At 44.7% G+C, this 22,545-nt stretch overlaps 1 protein-coding gene across 2 annotated transcripts in view; it reads right to left on the bottom strand.

Moving 5' to 3' along the window:
* Positions 1-11,681, bottom strand: part of NSG2 (neuronal vesicle trafficking associated 2) — a 35,686-nt gene extending 24,005 nt beyond the window's left edge. For both annotated transcript variants that reach the window (XM_074156340.1, XM_074156341.1), the window contains exon 1: positions 11,553-11,681. In XM_074156340.1, the coding sequence (XP_074012441.1) occupies positions 11,553-11,681 (129 nt within the window). The remainder of the gene's footprint in view (positions 1-11,552) is intronic.
* Between the last annotated feature and the right edge of the window lie 10,864 nt (positions 11,682-22,545).

Below are 22,545 nucleotides of genomic sequence, written 5' to 3'. Positions count from 1 at the left end.
CATTAGGTCTTAACAAAGCCATAATATAGAAAAAAAAAATTAAAAGCCTTACTTGTTTTTAGATATAATTTAAATTTATTCCATTCTTTGTCATTATTCCAGTTTTCTAATGAGTATTTTTTAACTGCTGTTACATTCAACCAATATCCTATAAGCAGGAAAGTTTGAATTATGCTGTCTACAGGGATACAGCATGAGACTGAAGATTAGCCCACACAGCCCTTCACAAGGCATCACGTTCAAGTCCAGTAGCAATGTCCATCATGTCTGTGAATAAATAAGTAAGCTCACTCCCCAGCCAGATCAGAAGCTGCTTGAAACACAATTTGCTGACTGTGCCAGCAGTGAAATGTGTGTGCACAGAGCCATAGTCATCCTGCTGGTCAGTGTTTTGCAGAGAAATTTGCAGAAGTATCAAAAAGCTTTAGTAGAGGAGGTAAGAACTACCTTTGCTAAATGCCTTTCGGCATTGCAAAAGCTAAATATCTGCTCTCCAGAAGTATCTTTGTCAGACACCTGGTGGAATTACTCAGCAGAAGAAAGGGCAGTCAGTAAGGTCTCCTCTTTAAAGGAGAGCACAGAAATAAAATGACAAAGGGCAAACAGAAAGCCAAAAACCTGTAGTGTGGGGGTAGTATTCAATATTGTGGCAGTAACAATAAAAATGTAATTTTGCTGAGGGCACAGGGTGCACATTTAGAAGAAAAGAGCTACCTCTTGTTCAGTCCCCTACAGTCTAAATAAATAAGCCTGAGCATGGATCCCACTCTTGCAGCAACGTTCACCCCCCTCTCCATCCAACAAGCTGCCATCAGGATGCCCACGCAAAGGCTTCTGGAAATCGAGTTGTGTTCATCACACCCCTTGAGCCTCCGGCACGAGTGAGACCACCCCAGTCCGGGCTACCTTAGCAGCATCTAGAGACAGGAGCGAATTCTGTCAGATGGTAACACACGGATACACACACACCCACACGCAGTTCTTAGCGGAGCATTTGCTATGCTGACAGCCTCCCATGCATGTGTCAGTTGCGAGTGCCTATGAAACAAGTTTAAATGGGAGCAAAACCCAAAAGAACTTTTCTAAAACACAAAGTATTAATCTAAGTGCAAATTTAGGAAAGGAATAATTAATCTTACAAAGAAACTTTTCTATATTTTTAGCATTATTGGGTTTTTTGCTATTTTGGTTGGTTGTTCTGTTTTCATTTTCCCGTTTCTGATTTGGTTTGGGTGGGAAGGAAGATTTGCCTTCCCCCTGTTCCCTGCCATCACTCCTTTTTCACCTTTTCTTTCCATTTTGTCACTGCGAAAAAATTCCTGGCAGTAACGTCTTCCAGAAATTCTAACCAAATTGCTGTTGGATGTACAGTAATAAAAACCCCACTGACTCCACAGTCAGTGCAATGATCAGCATTCATTTATCACCGGCTGCCCCAGAGCAGTTCCATCAGAGCCCAGAATCCCACTGTTTCAATCCAAACAAGGTACATTCATCTCACACCACGACAGGTTTCCTGGGAGAGCGACTGGCGTTTATTACAAACCACAGCAAACAGAACCATCCCCGTTCCCTCTTCTTGTCCATTTTGCAGCTTTGCTGACTTCAGTAGAGTTATTCTTGATTGAAACCAGTGAAAGGGAGTATAACATCAAGGTCCTGTGTCAGTTGCAATTCAAAGCAAACTGAAAGAAATGCCCAGCGCCTCATTCCCTTCCCTGCAATGCTGTTACGGTGGCGATGAACTGCTGTAAGGGGGTAACCTCCAGAGCTGGCAGCACTGCTTGGCTGTGCTCTGGTCTCATCAGGATACACATTAAATGCAAACAATCAAAACGGTGCTTAAATGGACAAGTAGTCACTTGAATACTCCCCAAAAAGACAATCAGCCCCCTCTCCACCCCCACTGCAGCACCATTCTGCCCAGTCTCTGCACTTGCCTCTTTGGCTCTCACCTGCTCCTGAATGCTCCCTAGGGCTTGTCTTAGCTCATACTCCTCATAGTGAGAAGGGTCTGGCTGGTTTAGGTTGGCATCCCTAACTGTGAGCTTACTGGGGCAGAGGAGAATTATTGTATTATCATCATCATCATAATTCCTCCTCTCATGAAGCAACCGTCACACCTGCAGATGAATATTAAAAAGCAAGTACAGTCCCATCAGCTTTTTTGGATTGTCTGAGCCTTTGCGATTGCTGGATAAATACTCTTTGAACTTTTATGGATGCTTGTCAGCCTTTGTGTTTCATTATCGAGGCCCTGATTCAGCACCAGCTTAAGTGTGTGCCTCCCTTTGTGCGTTGTGATTGTCCACCAAAGGGAGCAGCCTCCCTGCCAGCTCAGTCCAGCCTTTCTATAGCACTTTAAAGTCAGTACTGTGGATGGAGGCTAGAAGAATAGTAGCTCAGGGGATCTCCCTGCAAATCATGTTGCTGCTATTCCTAAAGTTTTCACACTATTTCCCAGAGACCCTCCACCTTTAAACTGCAGAGACACTGTGCTGTTTATGACAGATGCAATACAGGAGACACAAATAAATCACCTGCGACTTTCTTCATTTTACAGTCAAAATACAAGTCTTGTTTGAAAGTTGCTTCCCAGCTGAAGTTTGCAGACTGATTGTAAGAATAAATGAAAAGAGAAAAGGGCTTCCACAGAGTAGCAAAAAGACATGTCTAATTATGGGAATCCACTCTGTCAGTCCAAGCAGCTTCCTCCAAAACTGAGTTTATCTAGCATTTGAACTCATTGACTTCCAATTCAGTGAAGCACTTAAGCATGCAAGTAGTCCTATTAACAACAGCAGGATTAGTCAGATATTTAAAGTTAAGTGTGCATGTAAGGGCTTCAGCCAGATCAGAGCTTAAGCTGGTTTCAATCACCTTCCCACAGCTGGCTATAATACTGATGCTCAGGGCTTCGGTGGCATCCTTCAGCAAGACTGCTCAAAGCGCTTTACATACCAGCATGACCCCAGTATCCCGACATTACTGGTGGAGAAGCAGAAGAAAAGAGGAAAAAAGAAGCTTAGTAACGTGCTGAGTCACACCAGCAATTGGTGGTTAAGCCAGGAAAACAGACCATGGCTTGCTGCTACTTAGAGTGCACCTTGTTTCCTTGGGTTTTCATTAACTGAGTGATAATAGTAGCTCCAGCACATCCTCCACATAAATATAATGTTTTTGGGATTAGGGGCTAGCAAGAGATATGGCTGGGGTGGGTAGGAAGTCAGGTGCGCTATGGAAAATGGCAGCTCTCTGCAGAATTGTTGTCCTCAATCATCCCAGGTTAGCAGATGTAATAACACTCGCCATGTCTTGAAAGGGTTCTCCTTTCTATTCTCTTTCTTGCATCTTCTGATTTCTTATTCCAAGCCCTCAAATGCTTTTCTGCAAGAGCTCAGTAGCAGTCTACAGAGAATGGCCTGTAAAAGTTATAAAACCCAAACACAACAGGACAACAAGCCACATCTATCATGCTGCTCCACAGAAAGCAAGATTTTTCTAATGACGCTGTTTGCTAATACATTTATCGAGTCCTGAACCTAAATGCACTTATTATTCTAGGCTTAATGCTAGTGACACCACTGGAATCAATAGGAAACCTTTCCTCAGCCTTAATGAATGCAGGACCAGGCTTTTTCTCTGTAGTGATGCTTTGGAAAATTATAGGTGTGCTGAGGTGAGAAACAACAGATGAGAGTCTGCATACACCAGCAGGAAATCCATCATCAACAACCTTGAGAAGGTAAACAGTAGGAGAGTGCTGGGAAATCTAGAGATTTTGGATGCTGAAAGAAAAAGAAAGCAAGCTTCTAACCAAGTGGACTATATTAAAAGCATTTGTTTTCAGGAGGAAGGAGCAGAGTAGACATGAAATGTGACAAATGGAAAAATATCACATTAAGCATGGAACCTTAAAAAGGATTTTCCTGCAATGGGATGAAGTAAGTGTTTCAGAAAATGAACTGATATGAATTCTGAGCCTTGTCTCAGACTGGCTAAATGTAACATCATTTATTGCCACTTTATATTTGCGTTTGAGCTCTATGGTTTTCCCTGAAGAAATGAGTAATAATATTTAACATAACTGGCATTGTGAAAACTTTAAATTATTCATTTGGAAAAGGACATGCAGCCCTGCTGTAATTCCCACTTCACTGCCACGGTGCATGTAATATATTGTGGTTCAGGTGCTGCAAAGTGCAAACCATAAAAATTTAAAATACTACTTCCCGGGATTATTAATAATGAAGAGTCTCTCACACAGAGTGGCTTTCAGATTGACAGAAAAGATAAACAAAATGTGTTTCTCCTACCAAGGAGAAAGGTTTCCTCTAGGTTCAAAGCTGGACTTTGTAGTCCCACAAAATGGTTGTAACACACCCATCAGTTGCCATGTGGATTAGTCATGCTCACTTTTAAATGAAAATGAGACTCCGGGCTTCCAAAGACATGCCTACCTTCATTCCTTGCAGAGAGGGAACAGGAAATATAAACTCATCACTGGCACTGACATCATGGTTTCCTTTGCCTTCATTACCCAACTGAGCATCAGTAGCTGAGACAGACCTTAGACCGAGTCCCAGCTGTAGCGTGCTGTCCAGGTTACTGACAACAGCACAATGGTGACCCCCTGGCTTGGCACTAAATCTGCTGTGACTGAGTTGGTTTCTATGCGTAAGTGCTACAAGCCAAGGGATGGCTAAAATTCACCACCTGCTCACACACAAAATTCTCCAGTGACCTATGCGCTCTAATCCTCACACAGAGCCAGCTTCAAAGAGCAAATGAGATGTGCACATTGCCAACAGTAGCTGAAGTTAAAATACTTAGCAGTAAAAAAGTATAGGAAAAGAGATGGAAAAATCATGTTTCAGGGCTTAAAACAATCTCTTTCTCTGCAGGCTTAGGATGAAACATTCATAGACATGAGCAGCTCCATGCCTACTGCAGCATATCCTGGACCTCCTTCTGACCCTTGCACTAGCTACTGCTAGAAACAGTACAGGACATGTTCAACTGGATGGACATAATCTGAGACTACCTGGCAATCACCATGCTGCAAATTCCCAGATTTTTAGATGATTAAGTCTTTAAAAACTTTCCCAAATAATTATGACTGTGTCCCATCCCACGGGAGAGGCAGCTGTGCTTCCAAATCAATAGGATGAACACTTCTCACAGGCAGAGTTCTCAGAGATTAATTTTAAAATTGGCATTTGGGATGTGTGTAATGGAAGTCCCCATGGCATCCTAGTCGCTATTTGAATACATGGAATGCTTGAAATATCAAGCAGTAAAAAGAAGGTAAGAAAAAAAAAAGGATGCCTGGGGATCAAATCCATAGTCAATGGAGAAAGCCACTGTCAGTAGAAACACAGCTTTTTATTTTTTTCCTGTATCAGCTCATCTAATGGGTGTTGTGCTGGAAATGAGTTTCACAGAGGGTGGTAGAAAAAAGTGGTCTCCTGAATCAGTGCCAGGAGGATATTCCAGGCATAAGGAACATCACAAAAGGACAAAGACAGCAAATGTAATCAGCCCTGGCATCACCGATGAAGGCAGTACAAAATGCATAGGCTGCACTGGGAGCTGAAAGCTGCTGAGAAGGGAAAGGCATAGCTTGCAAGCACAAAGGGAGCTTGGAAATTATTCATCTAAGTCTCCCTACAAATCCCCAGGTGACCAGAACCATCAGGAACCCACAGGAGGCTGTGAAGGGGTGACAAAATTGATTTCAGTAGGTTCAGCCAGGAGAGGGTATAGCAAAGCAGACAAAAGAATCACTCACTCAGCCGTAGCAATGGTAAATTGGCCAGGGTAAATTAGCAGAGCTCCACTGATTTCATCTAAACTACACTGATTTACACTACACAAGAATCCTGCCCAGTCTTACACTCCAGACCAGTAAGTAACTGGTATGCGGGGTTCATGTCACAGTCTTGCTGGAATAACTTTTACCTGCAGCAATGGGCTTTCACGTTAGAATAAAGAACATATTGCAACACCTTAGCCAAACATTCATACCCTAACACACCTTCCCTGTGTCCATTTCTGCTGTTTCTGCAGAAGGCAGCTCTAGAAATTGCAGTGCAGACATAACTGGGTTTAAAAGAGGCAATGGAGCTCACAAAACCAGACATGAGCTAGCTTTAACCAACCTAATTCAGACATAGATAGCAGTGCAGTTAAGGAGAGAAATTTCTGCACAGGCTACATAAAGCCGGAGACTTTCCATACTCCAGAGCTGCAGCAGCAACGCGTTATCTGTATGCAAGTGAGGTGGCTGAACGCTCCCCAGGTGCCTGCGAAGGCTGCGAGCACCGGCTGAGATGGCAGCACGGCTCCAACGCCGATGACCGGCCGTGCACAGAGGGGCTCGGGGTGCTACAGGGGAAGGATAGCCCGACAGCAGCTGTATCCAGAGAAAAGCAGCGTGAACTGCCAAGAACCTCAACTTCAACCTTTTCATGTCCAAGACATGCAAACAAAATCAAAAAGGTTACCCCAGAAACGGCACACAGCCAGAGCGAGCGTTGCTGCAAATACTTAACTACAGCTTAATGAGCAGAGGCGGTGTTTACATTCAAATACACATTTAGACGACAAATGGATTTGCACAGTGCAGATGGGGGACAAATGTCACATGAGAGGAAGGCTCAGACTTGGGTACTTGTGGGGATTCGGTAGAGTATCCCAAATGAGAAAGCAAAGGATGGGGAAAGGCAAGACAGCCTTGCCCATTCCTTCATATGTGCAATGCTCTCTTGCTCTCTTTTTATTCCTTTCCTTTATTTTATTCACATTTTCTTTCCCTTTGCATCCTCCTCCTCCTTTTTACTTTTCCTCCCTTCAACAGCCACAATTACTAGCTCTGCCCCGTCTCTCCTTTTGCCATTTGCTCCATCCCACCAAACTCACCAGCAGTGTGAGCAGCTGCACAGCCGGCTGCCCCCATCAGGAGCCCCCCCAGCCGGTGGCAGAGAAGGCTGAACTGCCTCTGGCCCCGCCACAAGAAGCAGCACCGCAAAACCATCTCCCCACCGCCTTGATGGCACGTGCCTCCAGCCGCTGTGCACTTCAGAGGGCAGACTGACATCAGTATTTCAGGTCAGAGCTCCGAGTGGTCCCCTAGGTACAGAAGCACTCATCCAGCGTACTATTAATTATGCCGGCTCAGCTGGCCAGGACAAAACATTATTTTCTGTTAAACCAATAGGGACAGGCTGTGAACACAAGGGACCCTGCGGATTTTCAGGAACTCTCAATTAGTCTGTGTAAACGCGTGGCCTCGGCCACTTGGAGAGGGGTGCGGCCAGGGAGGGCGAGAGGCAGGAGCAGGGGATGGGAAAAGCATTTGAAGAGAGCAGTTACATCTGTTTGGTTTTTTTCTTTCTTGGGTTGGATGGCATGAATTTGTCACCAGAGAAATTATTTCTCAAGGCTCCAGATGCATTCAAAATAAAGAACAATGGACCACATGATAAGCCTTCTGCAGCTTTCCCCACAAAAGAGATGCCGGAAGTTTTTTCAGCCCTGACAATAGCTTTCATGCACTTTTGTATTATGTAAAATTGGGATTTTTACTGCCAGAACAGAGGCATTTCCTGCTGGATTATACTGAAGTGAGCCTATGAGACCAAGGGGTCCCCGGTTGTTGGTCTCATTTAAAATTTCAGTGAAACAGTATGGTCCCTGAAAAGCTGCGTATCTTTTAGCATTATCATTGCAGACACACGTAACAATTACAGCCAAAGCACTTTGTCTACACCTAGGAAAACAAGTGAACAGCTAGCCTTTTCCCCTTTGGTCCTAAAAGAAAAAAGGCTTCTTCTTCTGCTTTTTGAATGCAGAAGAAATTAAATTCAGAGACATAAAAAGCCAGGTCAGGGGCTTGTCACCGGTGATGGCTATTATTCCTGTTACCTAGATGGATTTCAGCAAAAAGGCCACACAAAAATGATTTAAGAGCATCTGTCTCTGCCTTCTGCAAATGCCGCCCCAGCAAGAGAACAGGGGGCAAGGGAAATGCTTGAAGATAGTCAATAAATATAAATACACAGCAGGCTTTGCACCCTAGGGGAGAAATTACTGTCTCGGGTACATTTCTCCCCTTGCAGCCATACAACTGCTGACAGACCGACAAGAACGCTGATGCTGCAGAAGAATAGCACGAACCTTGGGAGGGGACATCCTCATTTGGTGGAAAAAGAAATAGTCGGTCCAGTAGCTAATAATTTTTTTAAAAGGTTGCCAAATTCAAACCTCCTGAATTCCTGTCTGGATTTTTCCAACAGCATGGAGGTGGAAGTCAGAGGGAGCTGACTTAGGAAGCTGTTAGGAAAGCAGCCCCAGAAGGACAGCCAATAAATTAAAGCATACCTTTAAGAAAGTGTTTTGCCCTATCACACCCCTCATAATGATTTCTCATAATCAAGGAACTATCTGAAAAGAGATGGGTTTCAGGGATTACAGCACATGAGCAAAAGCCTCATATTCTTTCTCTGTACCCTTTCTCTGAAAGGGGAGCCAGATACAGAAAACACTTTGAAAGAGATGAAGCTGGGGTGAAACACCTACAGAGATCAATGCTGAGAGTCACTCTCAAGTGTGATCCAGTTATAAAAATATCATTCAAATGCAGAAAAATCAGGTATTTAGAGCCCTTAAAACACAATTTTCAGTCTGTAGATTCCATAGGCTTTTAAGGATCTGCAAAGGTGAGTATACTGACAAACAACAGGTTTGGCTTTCTTCAGCTGGCACGCAGGTGTCTAAGACTCACCTGAAAAAAGCCTATAAATTAAGAGAGCTTGCAAACCTTTGCCATGCAATATACATACACTAGGTGAAGGCATTATTGCACACTGGTAGTAATAGCAGTTGAGCTGCCCTGCACAGACCTAGTATACTCTTGGCCAAAGCCTGGACTACTCCTTTACTACTTCTTTACTAGACAGACTGAAGCAAGATGCACCCTGGATTGCCCCAGACCCAAGGTTTGATTCAGGTTGAGAGCTCACATGATCTTAAATGAAGATACCCTCTAATGGTGAAGAGAAGCTCAGAAAAGGGAGTATTTAGCAGAGCAATTCTTTCCCCCCTTCTTTTCTAGATTCCACTTACAGGAAAACACCAGGGTGCACCAGCTCGTTGTTGCGGAGGCAAAGGCGATGAGACTGGCCAGCGGCTGGGGCAGGCAGGGAGCAGGGCATTGCCTCCTTGTGGTTACAAGGGAGCAGGGATGGGCTTGTGTTGAGGAAAGCGAGCGAGCAAAGCCCTCCTGAGATGTTGCACGCTGACCCCAACACAAAACCTGGTTTGACTCTGGTCCTTTTTGCAGCATGGCATGCAAGAGGCACAGAAAGTGCCTTGGCTTATGTTCTCACTCTCCCAAGCTAAAAATCAACTGCTGGCAGGTTTTAGCAATACATAGGAAAAACGTCAAATAGATTTTAGGGGTTTTTTTAACCCTGCCTCCCGACTGCAAGGCAAGTCCAAACAAGAATACACGCTGAAAGACTTGAAATCCATGTCTCCTCTTCCTCAGGCTCACGGTCTGACCGAATCCAGTAGCAGCTTTGCTTTCCTAAGTACAAAGCTGAAATCTCCCCCAATCACTTAACCTTTGCCCCAGCGTTTCACCTGAGGCTCAACTCCTTATTAGCAGGTCTTTAAACAGACCCTCTGCCCCCAGGTGAACTCACACCAACAGCATCTCCGCTACAAAGAGCAAAGGAAACAGATTGTGAATTATTTTGCTTTTATCATAAACGACCTCTCCTTCTTGTGAAGGGATCTCCAGTCGCCGTTAACTCCAGGCCTACTGCCCACAGGAGCTGAACTGCAGCCTGCAGAAATCAATGCCATTGACTCTAATGAGTTCTGAATCATCCACAGCACTCCTGGAGATACATCCCACGCTTCCAGCAAAGAAAAATATGGATGTCAGTAGATGCATTGACAGTAATGTATGCTAATGAAGGTAATGTAACCTAACAACATGTGAATTATTGATGTAGGCATGTTTAAACAGAAAAATCAGCAAGGAATCACACCAGACCAATACACTCCAGTGTTTGTTCACCAACAGGCAATTGGAACGTAGTGGTCGTGAGAACACTCATTAGCACTTTATTAGCTCGAAAGGATTTTAGTTAGGTTATCCATGTCTCACCTGATACATGAGTCATTTAAATTTCACATCGTGTGACACTGGGTGATCTCAATAAGCCATTTGTACTAACATCAAATGAGCTACTCGTACACATCCGTAGTTTCCTCTGAGCTTTTCAGACGTTTATGATAAATCATATTGCTATGCCTGAATTATCTTCTTAATCTGATTTATTGGAGTCATAGATAAGGGCTAGTTTAGCTTCTTATTCACAACAATTCATGGAAGTGTAACTCTCCTGAATGCGGAGAAGTTGCTCCTGATTGCCATGAGGCACGTGGAGAATGAAACTAGCTCCTTTGTCTGGTACGGCTCCTGTTCCCAGGATGTCAAGACAGTTGACTCAATTCTATCATAAAATAAACATAGTTTGTCTATCTAGACAGTTTTATCACATCCATCATCATGTTCTCCTAACGTATTTAGACAAAATTCATTTTGTACTACAGTAAAAACAGGATATATGTTCAATATTCATCAGTGTTAATTTTACTATTATTCCATTATCCTGTGAGATCTAATCATTCTGTCTGTACTTTCGGGTGAGTTGGCTCCATCTCTGTGATATCTGGGAACTACATTGCAGACAGGCTTTGTTTTTGTAAGGACTGTTGGGGCATATGGATTTTTACGGTCTCATCATGTCCTCACCAGGTTATATTGATATGCATCATCACTGCATCGATACAGACAAAAGATTTCCTCATACATACTGCATCTAAAAACCCCAACCACCAAACCGCAACCAATCACCGATGCACATTTCTGGACATTTTAGTGCTGCATTCAGTTGTGAGAGTGTTGAGTGGGCAGGGGACTAAGCTGTCCCCTGGCTGGAGCCAATGGGGGAAACAAACCCCTGGATTGCTCCATCACCACCCAGAGCACGGGGGAACTCAGCTTTTCTCTTCAGAGAAATCAGCATCCTCAGTGCCCAAATAAGCTCTGCAAAGCCATGGACCACAAAACAAACCTTAACCGATATAATTAAAATAGCTGCTTATTTCGGAAGAGCTATCACATTACTCTCTCTGCAGGCAATTAATCTTACTGATAATAACAACGCCACGTTGTAAACCACTCCTCGGTTTCTCCAGCACTTGCAAGAGAAACACACTAAGCCTTTTCCAGTTGTATTTATGAAGGAATATTTGGGGCTTTGTTGAGGAGGAAACGAGTTGGGGGACAGTTGCGTGTTTATTTGCCGTGTTAGAACAGATAAACACACTATGAAAGATAACCCCTTTTTATTTATCGAATAAACACTATGCCACGGTTCGTATCATCACAGACCAGTAAGTCACCAAGGCACTGAAAACCAAGGGGCATGTACATGTGTGGAATCATGCAGGAGCGCCATTCCATTTTGTTTTACCTTTTCCGGAGCCGGGAACTGCAGGTGATTTACTTCCAAGGGTGTGATCAAAGGAACTGTCTGAAAACCATCTTCGTTGGATGGTGGTTTGCTGTTCTTGTCGTTCAAATTACTCCCCAGCTTCACCATTCTTGGACCTTGCTTTCCAGACCTAAAACCAGCGAGATGGTCAATGTCGTGAGGGTAGCGGGGAGGATCCCTGCCTTACCCTGCTGGGTTGGACGCTTTAACAGGCTTTTACCCCCAGCTTTCTAGACATGCCGCGTTCTGCACCTTGACTTGACACAGGCGTTTCACCCTGCCTTACTCCGACACCTCACAAAGACCCCTCAAAAATCCCTGCCGTTACCCCAAACAGAGCAGCTCCCCACACACCGACCCCCCAAACACCCCCCCCCAAAAACAACCCCACACACTCACAGGGACGCGACGCATCTCCCGCTGGCCCCAGGGGTGCTTTTGCCTGACACACACACCACACACCCCCCCCAATTTTTTTTGCAGCCCCCTGTGAGGGTAGAGAGACCCCTCCCTTGCCAACCCCACACCCTGGGGGACTTGGAGGTCCCCTCCTCCCAGCTGCCCAGGGGGGATCGCACCACAGGAATTGGGGGGGGATGCTTAAGAGGGGGGCGGGCTGCGGTCACCCTCCCGCCGCCCCCGAGCCCCTACTTACTGCAAACCAGGCGGTCACTGGCGGCGGCTGGGCCCGGGCGCTGCGGCGGGGGGGGGGGGGGGTCGGGGGGAAGGCGGAGGCGGCGGAGGGGCGGGGGGGGGCGGTGAGGGGTGTCCGTTAACGCTCCTCGGCGGTGCTGAAGGGACAGCGCTGCGCCCTGCGCTCGGCTGCGGCTCCGCAAGCGCGACTGAGGGCGGGCGCGGGCGGCAGCTCCCCCCCCCCTCCTCCTCCCGCCGCCGCCGCCACACACACACTCCCCCCCCCACTTCTCTCTCCCCTCCGCCCCCCCGCTCCGCGCGCACACACGCCCCGCGCGCCGCCGCGCGGCCTCGGGCACCCCCTGGCGTCCCCGCCGAGCACGGCGGGCGAGGGCGCCCCCTGCAGGCCGAGGGCGGCGCCGGCTGCGGAGGCGGGTGCGGGTGGGGCGGGAGAGAGGGCAGCGGGGCAGCTGCGGGAATGGGTCCCGCGGGCATAAGGGTCAGAGAGGGCCGGGGGCTGGCAGGGGTCCACGGGCGGCTGCGGTGCTGCAAGGAGAGAGGACCGGTGAGACGCCGCCTGCAGCATCCAGCTCTGGGGTCCTCAGCACAGGAAGGACACGGACCTGTTGGAGCAGGTCCAGAGGAGGGCCATGAAGATGAGCCGAGGGCTGGAGCACCTCTGCTGTGAGGACAGGCTGAGAAAGCTGGGGTTGTTCAACCTGGAGAAGAGACTCTGGGGAGACCTTATAGCCCCTTCCAGTACCCGAAGGGGACCTAGAGGAGAGCTGGAGAGGGACTTTTTATGAGGGCATGTAGTGATAGGACGAGGGGCAATGGCTTCAAACTGCAAGAGGGTAGATTTAGATTAGATATCAGGAAGAAATTTTTCACTGAGGATAGTGAGACACTGGCCCGTGTTGCCCAGAGAAGCTGTGGTTGCCCCATCCCTGGAAGAATTCGAGGCCAGGCTGGATGGGGCTTTGAGCAACTTGGTCTAGTGGAAGGTATCCCTACCCATGGCAGGGAGGTTGGAAGAAGATGATCTTTAAGGTCCCTTCCAACCCAAACCATTCTATAATTCTATCATTCTTTGGCTGATGCTGCTGCTGGGTCAAGTGGCCACCCCATTGCCCCCCCTTGGGCCCACATTGCCGTTGACCACTGTGTCCCTCACCGGGGCATTGCACGTGGTCAGTCACTGCCCCTTGGTGCCCACGGACATGCTGGAACAGCAGGACAGGAACCAGCCACTGGCCCTGCTGGGCTTTGGATGGGACTCTCCTCCTGTTCCCAGAAGCCGTGTCACCACCACCAGCCTGGTGACAGGTCATCACCACGGCAGGAGGTGCTGCCATGCAGGGCCAGGCTGGGCTCCCAGCAAACACACCCCCACCCACCAGCAGCCCCCAAACCACCAGCTCTGCAGGGTGAGGCTGAAGTGCTTTTGCTTGGAGACAGAGAATACTTTGGGATGACTTTAGCCTGATTTGTTTATAAATATAGAATTTGCCTCCCGAGCTTGCGACTTGGCATCTTTTGCAAGACCTAAATATAACCCTAAGAGGCGTGAACTGTTTCCATAATAAAGGTTTTTAGAGCTCACTTGTGAAAATTCATTTAAAGCCATACTTTGGCAGGGCAAGTGAAAGCACTTGGTATGAGCTTGCTCACAGTATGGCAGGACAACGTCTAGAGTGAGAAGGTGCTGAGAGGTGGTCAGTAGAGATGGGGCAGCTAAAACTGCCTTCTACTAACATCACCTTACATGGTCCATTAAAGAGCTTGTTTCCAGTAGCTTTGCCAGTTTTTGATGCTTGGGTTGGAAATTTCTGCATCACATTTCTGCATAAGGCCAGACTTCTACAGAAAATTTCATCCAAGACAATTTTTCTGGTTCTAAGAATAAGGTTCTGCCACATACCAAAGTTAACTCTGAGTAACTTCTACTCAGAATGTTGAAATTTGTCAGCAGGTAGCTTTTTTTATGTTCTCAGAATCATCTGCAAAAAAACTGATCACATCGTAAGGTTTTGGGAGTTCATATTCAGGAAATTCAGGAAAGATTTCTTTCTTTCCTGATCCCAGCCATCAGAGGCAGATCCCATCCATCAGAGGCACATTCAGCTCAAGACTCAAGAAGGTTTTTCATTGTAACTACAACTCCAAGTTGCTGCTGTCTGGACCAGGAATAGATAGCTATAAAGAAAGCTGACAGGTTGCATCCCACAGATAAGAGATAATGTAGGACTTATGCTCTATAGGTCTGAGAAGCACATAAAACCACTTACTAAAGATTATTGATTAAATTACTACAATATAATGATTTAATATTGTAGTCATACCAAAAATCAACCGTCCATGTCCCTCTGGGATCTGTGCAAACGTACAGCAAGTTATAAACCCTGCAAAGTCCTTTGCTCTTGCTCTGCACAGAGATGAACATCACTGTGATAGTTCAGCTCAGGATGATAATTAAGGCCTTCAAAATGTGGAGGTTTTAAGAAAATCCAAAAGCACATACTTTGCAAATGATGACAGAAGTCCAGTCTTCCCCAGCGTTGCCTGTTCTCCAGATCCTGAGCAGAAGTCTTCTGGTCCTAGGGGGCACTGGACCAGGCCAGTATTTCTTTTCTTTCATGTCCAGCACCGCTGAGGCTGGCAGGAACCTGTGGAGACCATCCAGTCCACCCCTCCTGTTTAAAGCAAGGACAGGAAGAGCAGGTTGCTCAGGGCCATGTCCAGTCGTGTTTTTAATAACTCCAGGGATGGAGACAACACAACTGCTCTGGGAAACCCATTCCAGTGTTAAGCCACTGTAAAATAGTTTTTCTCATGTTTAAATGACATTTCCTCTGTTTCAGTTTAGGCTCATTGTCCCTTGTCCTGTCACTGGGCACAACTGAGAAGGGTCTGGCTCTGAGCGCCCTGAACCTTCTCCAGGCTGAGCAATTCCAGGTCTGTCAGCCTCTCCCCATATGGCAGATGCTCCAAGCAAGAAAGTGCAATTGCAGCAACTCTTTCCCCAACTTTCAATATATTACAGATTATATCATCTGAAATAATTTGACCATCCAAAGATGTTCACACACTCCATAGTTATCTTCCACTGAATGCATACATTTGAACTACTCTAACTCCTCTGTCAGCAAAATGGCTATTTTCAATAGAGGGACTAGGAAATATTATTAAAAAGTGCAAAGGAAACATTGCATTGTAACTCCACAGAAATGGCATTGTGGTTTTCCACCTTTATCTGGTAATTACCAAGGGATATGAGAGCTCTTGGTTGAAAAGCAAAGTGATGTCTTTCATAGCTTGCAAATGCATTCTGTGATCTGAAAACTACATCAACATTAGGAATGAATATCCTGCCAAAATACTACCTTAGCAACACCTAGGCAGATCCTCTGACTTAAGAGAATGTCTTAAGCAACACCTCACAAACACACTCATGTTAAATCTCCAGAATCACTTGTGCAAACCCATGGAAAGTGTGGTTACACAGTGAAAAATAAGGTTGCAAATAAGGTTATCTGCTTGCTCAGCATGTCTGCTCACTTGAGCACACTGATACGCTCACAGAGTTTAATATATTAACTTTTGTTGGTGATACTTGAATACTCTTCAAAGTAGCATAGCTAAGGGGCAATGAAGTGAAACCCATTCCTTTTTGTGCATTACTACCATTGTAAAATACCTTTCATGTAGCTGCAAATCTACTGATCACTAAACAGAACTAAACTCTGCTGGAAATACTCCATATAGCCCAGAGAACACAGCTCAACGTTGCCAGCATCAGCAGTCAGAGCCAGTTTTTCACTAGCAGACTTTTAGTTGTGAGTACTAGGAGTGAGAACCTGCGATAAGTGAGCAGATGCATCTTTTACCTTATGACTTTTCAGGGTAGAAACACATTTTGCGCAACATCCTTCAGTGGCACCATCTGATAATTTTGGCAGTGTGGTGGAGGGAGATGTGCAAAGAGATGTTGCATCTCTCAACGCCCTCCTTGGCTTTACATCCATAACTTCCATTTCCTCCATGAGACTGAATGAACTAGCCCTGTAACTACTTAACATCATAGAATCATAGAATGGTTTGGGTTGGAAGGGACCTTAAATATCATCGAGTTCCAACCCCCCTGCCATGGGCAGGGACACCTCCACTAGACCAGGTTGCTCAAAGCCTCATCCAGCCTGGTCTTAAATGCTTCCAGGGACAGGGCATCCACAACTTCTCTGAGCAACCTGTTCCAGTGCCTCAACACCCTCACAATGAAAAATTTATTCCTAATATCTAATCTAAATCTCCCTTTTTCCAGTTTGAAGCCATTACCCCTCGTCCTATCGCTACCCTCCCTGATAAAGAGTCCCTCCCCAAGGTCAGTATGCCCCATTCCAGTTTGAAAATACCTCTTTGCAAAATGCCTCTTTCACAAACAGACAAACTACCAGGAGTAAATTTACATAGGAGGATGCTTTATGAAAAAAAAAAAAAAAAAGGATGCCTAAAGTTGCCAGCAATATCCTAAAAGAGAGCGTTCTCTAGGGACAGCATTAATAGAATATGACAAATCAAAGAATAACATACAGATTTTCTTATGGCACAAATACAACGTCTGACATTTCCACCCACGCAGATCAGTGACTTGCAATAAGACAGAGCAGCAATATGAGCAACACGAGACTCCAGAGGAATAAACAATCTATTTCTTCTGTCAACAAAAATATATGCCTCTTTTTATTCTTTTAATAAGACTCCCACAATATATTATTTTCTATTTCCAGTTAAACAAATCAGAACAGAATTACTGTTTTCAGTATCAGTTTACACTGAAGATTATTGGCTGTCATTAAGAGGCATAATATTTGTAACAGGGCTCGGGCATAACATTTCACTGTATTGTAAATTCTGCTGCTTATAAAAAAAAATGTCAGTCACAGAGTAGTTCAATGTCTACCCACTTTAAGCCGGAACGTATAAATCAAATTCTCTTCAATGTTAATCAATATTATTTTACTTACTTGCTTCTTAATCTATGACATTCTTATGCTCATTGTCTCTCTTCACAAAATCATATTTCCTGCACTCCATGCGTTTTTCCTTATAGTATTCTTGCTCATTATTATAAGTAATATTATTTTCATCTGTTTTCATATATTGAAAATCTGGGATTAGGCTTTCAATGAAAGTATTTGAAAACATGTGAACAGGCAGTAGAAACTACTAAGAAGAGAAACTGCAAAACTTGAAGGCCCAAAGTGAGGACAAAGTCCCAGGAAGTCAGACCAGGCAAGGTAGCTGAAGTAGGGCAATCCTAAGAGGAACATCAGCCTCTACAGATTCTGCTACCAAAAGATTGGGTTTGTTTCTCAAACATTCACATTAACTCCTTTCAAAATCAGTCTAATACAGCAATGAAAACCAGTACAGAAGTTCAGGAGACAGTTTAAGCCAAACTCAGACCTGTGACTTAACAAATATATACGGTCAGAATTCAGATCTGTGTTTTCCGGGAGAAAACACCATGATGTGGACGGAAAGTAACATTTAGACAGAGCACGTTAACATGAGAAGAAATTTCACCACAACCTCAACCTCAACCCAAAATATGGGGCAATTACCACTAAAAAGCTTGCGTGAGTGAACTGCAGACCTGTCAAGATTATAAAAGGACAAGTCTCTGTTCCCTTTCTATGCTCCAAACTGCTTCTTACAGCTCATCCCCCCTCTTTTGCTCAGTCTAGGACAACAGAATCAAGCGAGGGGGGCGCTTCTGTTCCTTTCCTTGGGAGATCACTCCACAGACAAATTCACACCATAGTCAAGAATTTTTACCCTCTATGTAGTTAAAGGAGTTTAAAATACCAAGGGGTGTAAAAAAAGTGATCGTGTACATTTTAAGTTGGGGTGAACTACTCGTAGTCATTGCTATGGAGGAGCTTATCCATTATATAGAACTACATTGGCGCCACCGACTTCCCGTCACACACACATTAGGAACAAGAAAACAAGCATACAGCAGAACAGGAAAAAACCCATGTAAATTAATTATTCATTTCAAAATACAAGAGATCACAAAGATTCTGGAAGAGAAGGAGCATTTGTTAGTGCCTTAGTGAACGTTCCTGCACAGCTCTTTTAATCTGCATCCGTTCCTTGTCTACGCAGGAATGCCAGGCATGCAATAAATTTCACACATTCACAGCATGAACGTATTCTTGTCGTGATCACCGGGAGACGACACAGATCAGACATGTTCACAAGCAGCCCGGCAACATCCGCACTTCAGCTGAACCACTCGGATGAGACACACGTGGGTTCACAATTTAGAGGCAGAAGAAGAGAGCGTCTCATTAATGCGCCCCATACATGCAGCACGGAAGACACAATCTAGCCCATTCTAAGAGGAACCACAGTCAATGGGAGGTGAAAGTACTCGGCATCTTCCAGGAGATACTCTGTTCAGTCTCTCTCTGGATCAACAAAGCATCTTGTTTCTAACAAAATTAAAACTGCAGCTACACACGTTGATTTTTCCACTCAGTACAAGGCAGGCAGAAACTTTCCAACATGAATTTTTCTGCATCAGATCAGATGGCCGCGATGCCGTCACTAACGAGCGAGCATCTTCCTGTGACTATTTATTAAAAATTCACTGGTGGCATTAATATGCTTCAATAAATTTTGCTCTTTTCCTCATAAAGTAAGTTTCCACTAAAATGATAGGTTCCCCTGCTACTTCAATATGCTGGAAAGCCTATAATGTTAAATTCATCGAAGTATGGCTGCTTTGGTTTTTACGCAAATTCCTATCATCATAGTTATATAAGTGCTTATGCAATGGAAAATATACATAATACACAAACCTGCCTGTGTCACTGAGAATTATTTACAAGAGCTATAAATCAAAGTTGCATCTTGTTTTGCTTTGTATTTAAGGGCCTACTGCACACATAAAATGTCACATATGCCCAAAATTTGCTTTCAGTCACTTCCAAAAAAAAAAACCACCACAGACTTGAACTGCCTGCTGAAGGCTATTCTTTACTCAGAGTCCATGCAAAATTGTATTAGAAGCTTTGAAGTTAAAACATGAACATTGACTACCAGAGAGGGCCCTAAAGACAAAGACATTTACTGAATGTTCAGTGAAGACAAAGGTCACCTTATCCTTTCCCGAAATCTGGCCACGTTAGAAACTCCATATCCTGTTCTCAAGTTTTGCTCAAGAGCTGAAATCTGTTCATGGGAGGAATCTGCAATAAAATATTATTAACCCTGTGATTGATTATGTTGTAATGGCCAAGTTATGATAACCTCAGAGGCCATGGGACTGCAGAAACTCTGCTGTTAGGACAGAGGAATCTGATTCATCACAAGACCAGAGCAGATGGGGAAGGAACAGAAGAGCTGCCTGGCAGGCCAAGCCTCCAGTTTGCAGGAAATGGGATTTTATCTGAATCGGTGGCTTTGGTCCAAATCAAGCAGGAAACAAACTCTTTTGAAAATGCCCACAAACTGGAAATTCCCAGAAAGGTCACCTCAGAAACATCAAAACACTTGCAAAACACAATTCCCAACTTCCCAAGCCTGTGGCTGATCAGTGACATAGTCCCTGGCAGTAGCAGCAACATCTGCGAACGCCAGCTCTGCACAGTAGCTGTGTGAGCACCCAAGACCCTCTGGCTCCAGTGCAGCCTTGATGCTGAGGGCTGCCCTGGGAAGTCTGCCCAAATCCATAGCTCCACCTCAGGGAGTGCAGGAGCTCCAGCAGTCCTGCCTCAGCCAAGCCTCTTAGTGCTTCCAGACACGGAAATCAAAGTGGAGTTCAAGCTCCCAGGATTTTCTTGCTTTTAGCTTTACAGTAGGTTGGAAGGGGTAGCCCAAGGCCACCGGCTGGAGTTTCAAGTCCCCAGGCCCTGGACGGTCCTCGGTCCCACCTGACACCAGAGGCTGCATTTTCTGGGCTGACCTGCTAAGAAGTGCTCGAGGAACCAGGGGAGCTCAACGTGACAAGAACTCACCAATTGGGATAACTTCAATCAAAATATTTCAGGCCCTGCAGATGTGCTATTTCCAGCTAAACTTTGTTTTACCAATAAATCTCTAACTAGCATGGAATAGCAATAGAAAAACCAAAAGCCTTACTCTCCATTACTTACCTTCATATAGAGTCATTTGTAGTTATGAAAACACGGTACAAAAGAACACTTATTCAGACCAACTTTAAGATCTTGAGACAAGTGGCTGACACTATTATTTGCAGATAATAAGAATTCAGCAGCAATGCCTTCAGGTTTTTTTTTTCTCCCGCTGCTCCCTCCCACCTCTATACCCCAAGGTACCTCCTCAGATCTCTTGGCAACTGTTCACGGGGTCGGGATGAACAATTTTTGAACTTTTAGAATAAGCTAGAATTTTTGTTTTCTGTAGAAAGGTAAATCACGTCCTGAGAACAAGGCAAAGCAAAGACAAAGCCTGACCTCTATATTTGCACATCTGCTTCGGTTCACACTCCAAGTGAGATTTGTTATTAAAAACTTCAGGTAACTGATATGCATTTTGAAGAATATGAAAGAACAACACCACTTCCCGGGAACCACAGCAGGACAGTATGACACTTGCGTTTGGTTCTGTGGTGATGATTAAGGACTTCAGAGGAGGGTCAGTTGTTTTCTGAATCTCAAGTATATGATCTAGTGCCCTAAGATTCCCTTATTTATTTCTAACTCCTTCTAACAAAGAGCGTTTAAATAAAGCTCTTCCTGTATAAACCGACACTTTTTTTTCTTGTTGAAGATGTTACTTACTTGGATTATACAAGCATATTTTAATGCAACACAGCAATTACTTCCTTTTCTGCATTTTACACTTAAGCGGCCATATGAAGAAAAAAAAAAAAGAATATATTACTACAGGGGTCTGAGCGGCAGGTGATGGTGTATGTGTCAGCTGGTCTGCTTTGTATGTCTTGAACTAGGTTTTTCTCCAGACTCCTTTTTCAGCAGCTTAACTGCTCTGACTACCCCTGTTCACAACAGTGCCTTTGAAATCAGGTCTCTGCATTAATAAGCTAGACTTCATCTCCCAGAGAGTTAGAAATTTAACCTAAATCAGCGTGTATCTTTTTGCCCCACTGCATTAGCTGTTCTGGCCCAAAGTGATTTGAAATGTACGATCCCTTTCAAAGTACTGCCAACTGAAAGCTCTTTTCTATTAGAGGATCCCAACCAATTAATTGTATCATCAGCACCACCGGGTTTCTGGGGAAGAGGCTGCTGCAGCCTGAAAAATCTCTGCTGCTCACCAGCCTCCACTCGGGACACGAACTGCCTTCTAGAGTGAGCTGGAAGTGAAGCAAAGGCAGGACAGAGGCATGTTGGACAAGGGCTAAGGCAAGTAGGCAAGATGACAGATTTGCTGGGATTAATAAGGCAAGCAGTAGTGATTTCTTTCTCTTGATTAGCAGGATGTTAGCAAGTATAAAGCCATATGGCAAAGTCGACACTGCATAGAACCTCCCCTCAAACAACAGCTGAATGAAAACAGAACAGCACAGCACGTAGGCCCAGGCTGCTCAGTGTCCCCATAAAATCAAAGCCACTGAAGCTGGGGTAGACTGTCACACCTCTCTGGTGCCTGAACACACAAAGGGGGAGCTCCCACCCCTCCATTCCCCACATGTACCAACAAAAGGTCAAATCTGTTTGGTCTGAGTCATCCCTTGCACTTTCTGGTCATTTACACATATGAAGTGGCTGCAGCACACAGGTAAAACACTATTAGGTAGCCCTGGCAGCTACTGACGACCAACCTGTACAGACTTTTCAGATTGTAAGAGGTACATGGATAGGGATGATCTAGGGCCATATTTATCTTTTATAATTTCTTCCTTTTAAAATGATTTAGCATAGTCCCACAGAAAAAGGTCTATATTTATCCAAAGAATCTTAATGAGTTGGCTGAATTTCATTCAGAGATTTAAGCTAATGTATCTCATCTATCCTGTAAAAGTAGCAATTATGCACCTGGAAGAAAAGCTTTGTTTCCAGGGCCCCTTAAGTCTGTGCCAGGAAAGGTACCAGCTGCAGCTGTAGTTTACAAGAAAAGAAACATTAGAGCAACAACTCTACAGTTTCCAATCCAGGATTATAAACTAAATACTCTTCATACAAACATTTCACTGATAGAACTGTAGGAACAGGGAGATCATCTCCCTTACTATCAAAAAAACCCACCAAAAAAAGTGTGACTCCAAACATGTATTTTGAAAATACCAAAGAACTATGACATTTTTGCTCTGCCAGAAAAATGATCACATCTTGATTGAATACTT

The sequence above is a fragment of the Numenius arquata genome, chromosome 11, assembly GCF_964106895.1.
Source record: "Numenius arquata chromosome 11, bNumArq3.hap1.1, whole genome shotgun sequence".
Taxonomy (NCBI): domain Eukaryota; kingdom Metazoa; phylum Chordata; class Aves; order Charadriiformes; family Scolopacidae; genus Numenius; species Numenius arquata.
This window is presented reverse-complemented; position numbering and strand designations above follow the sequence as displayed.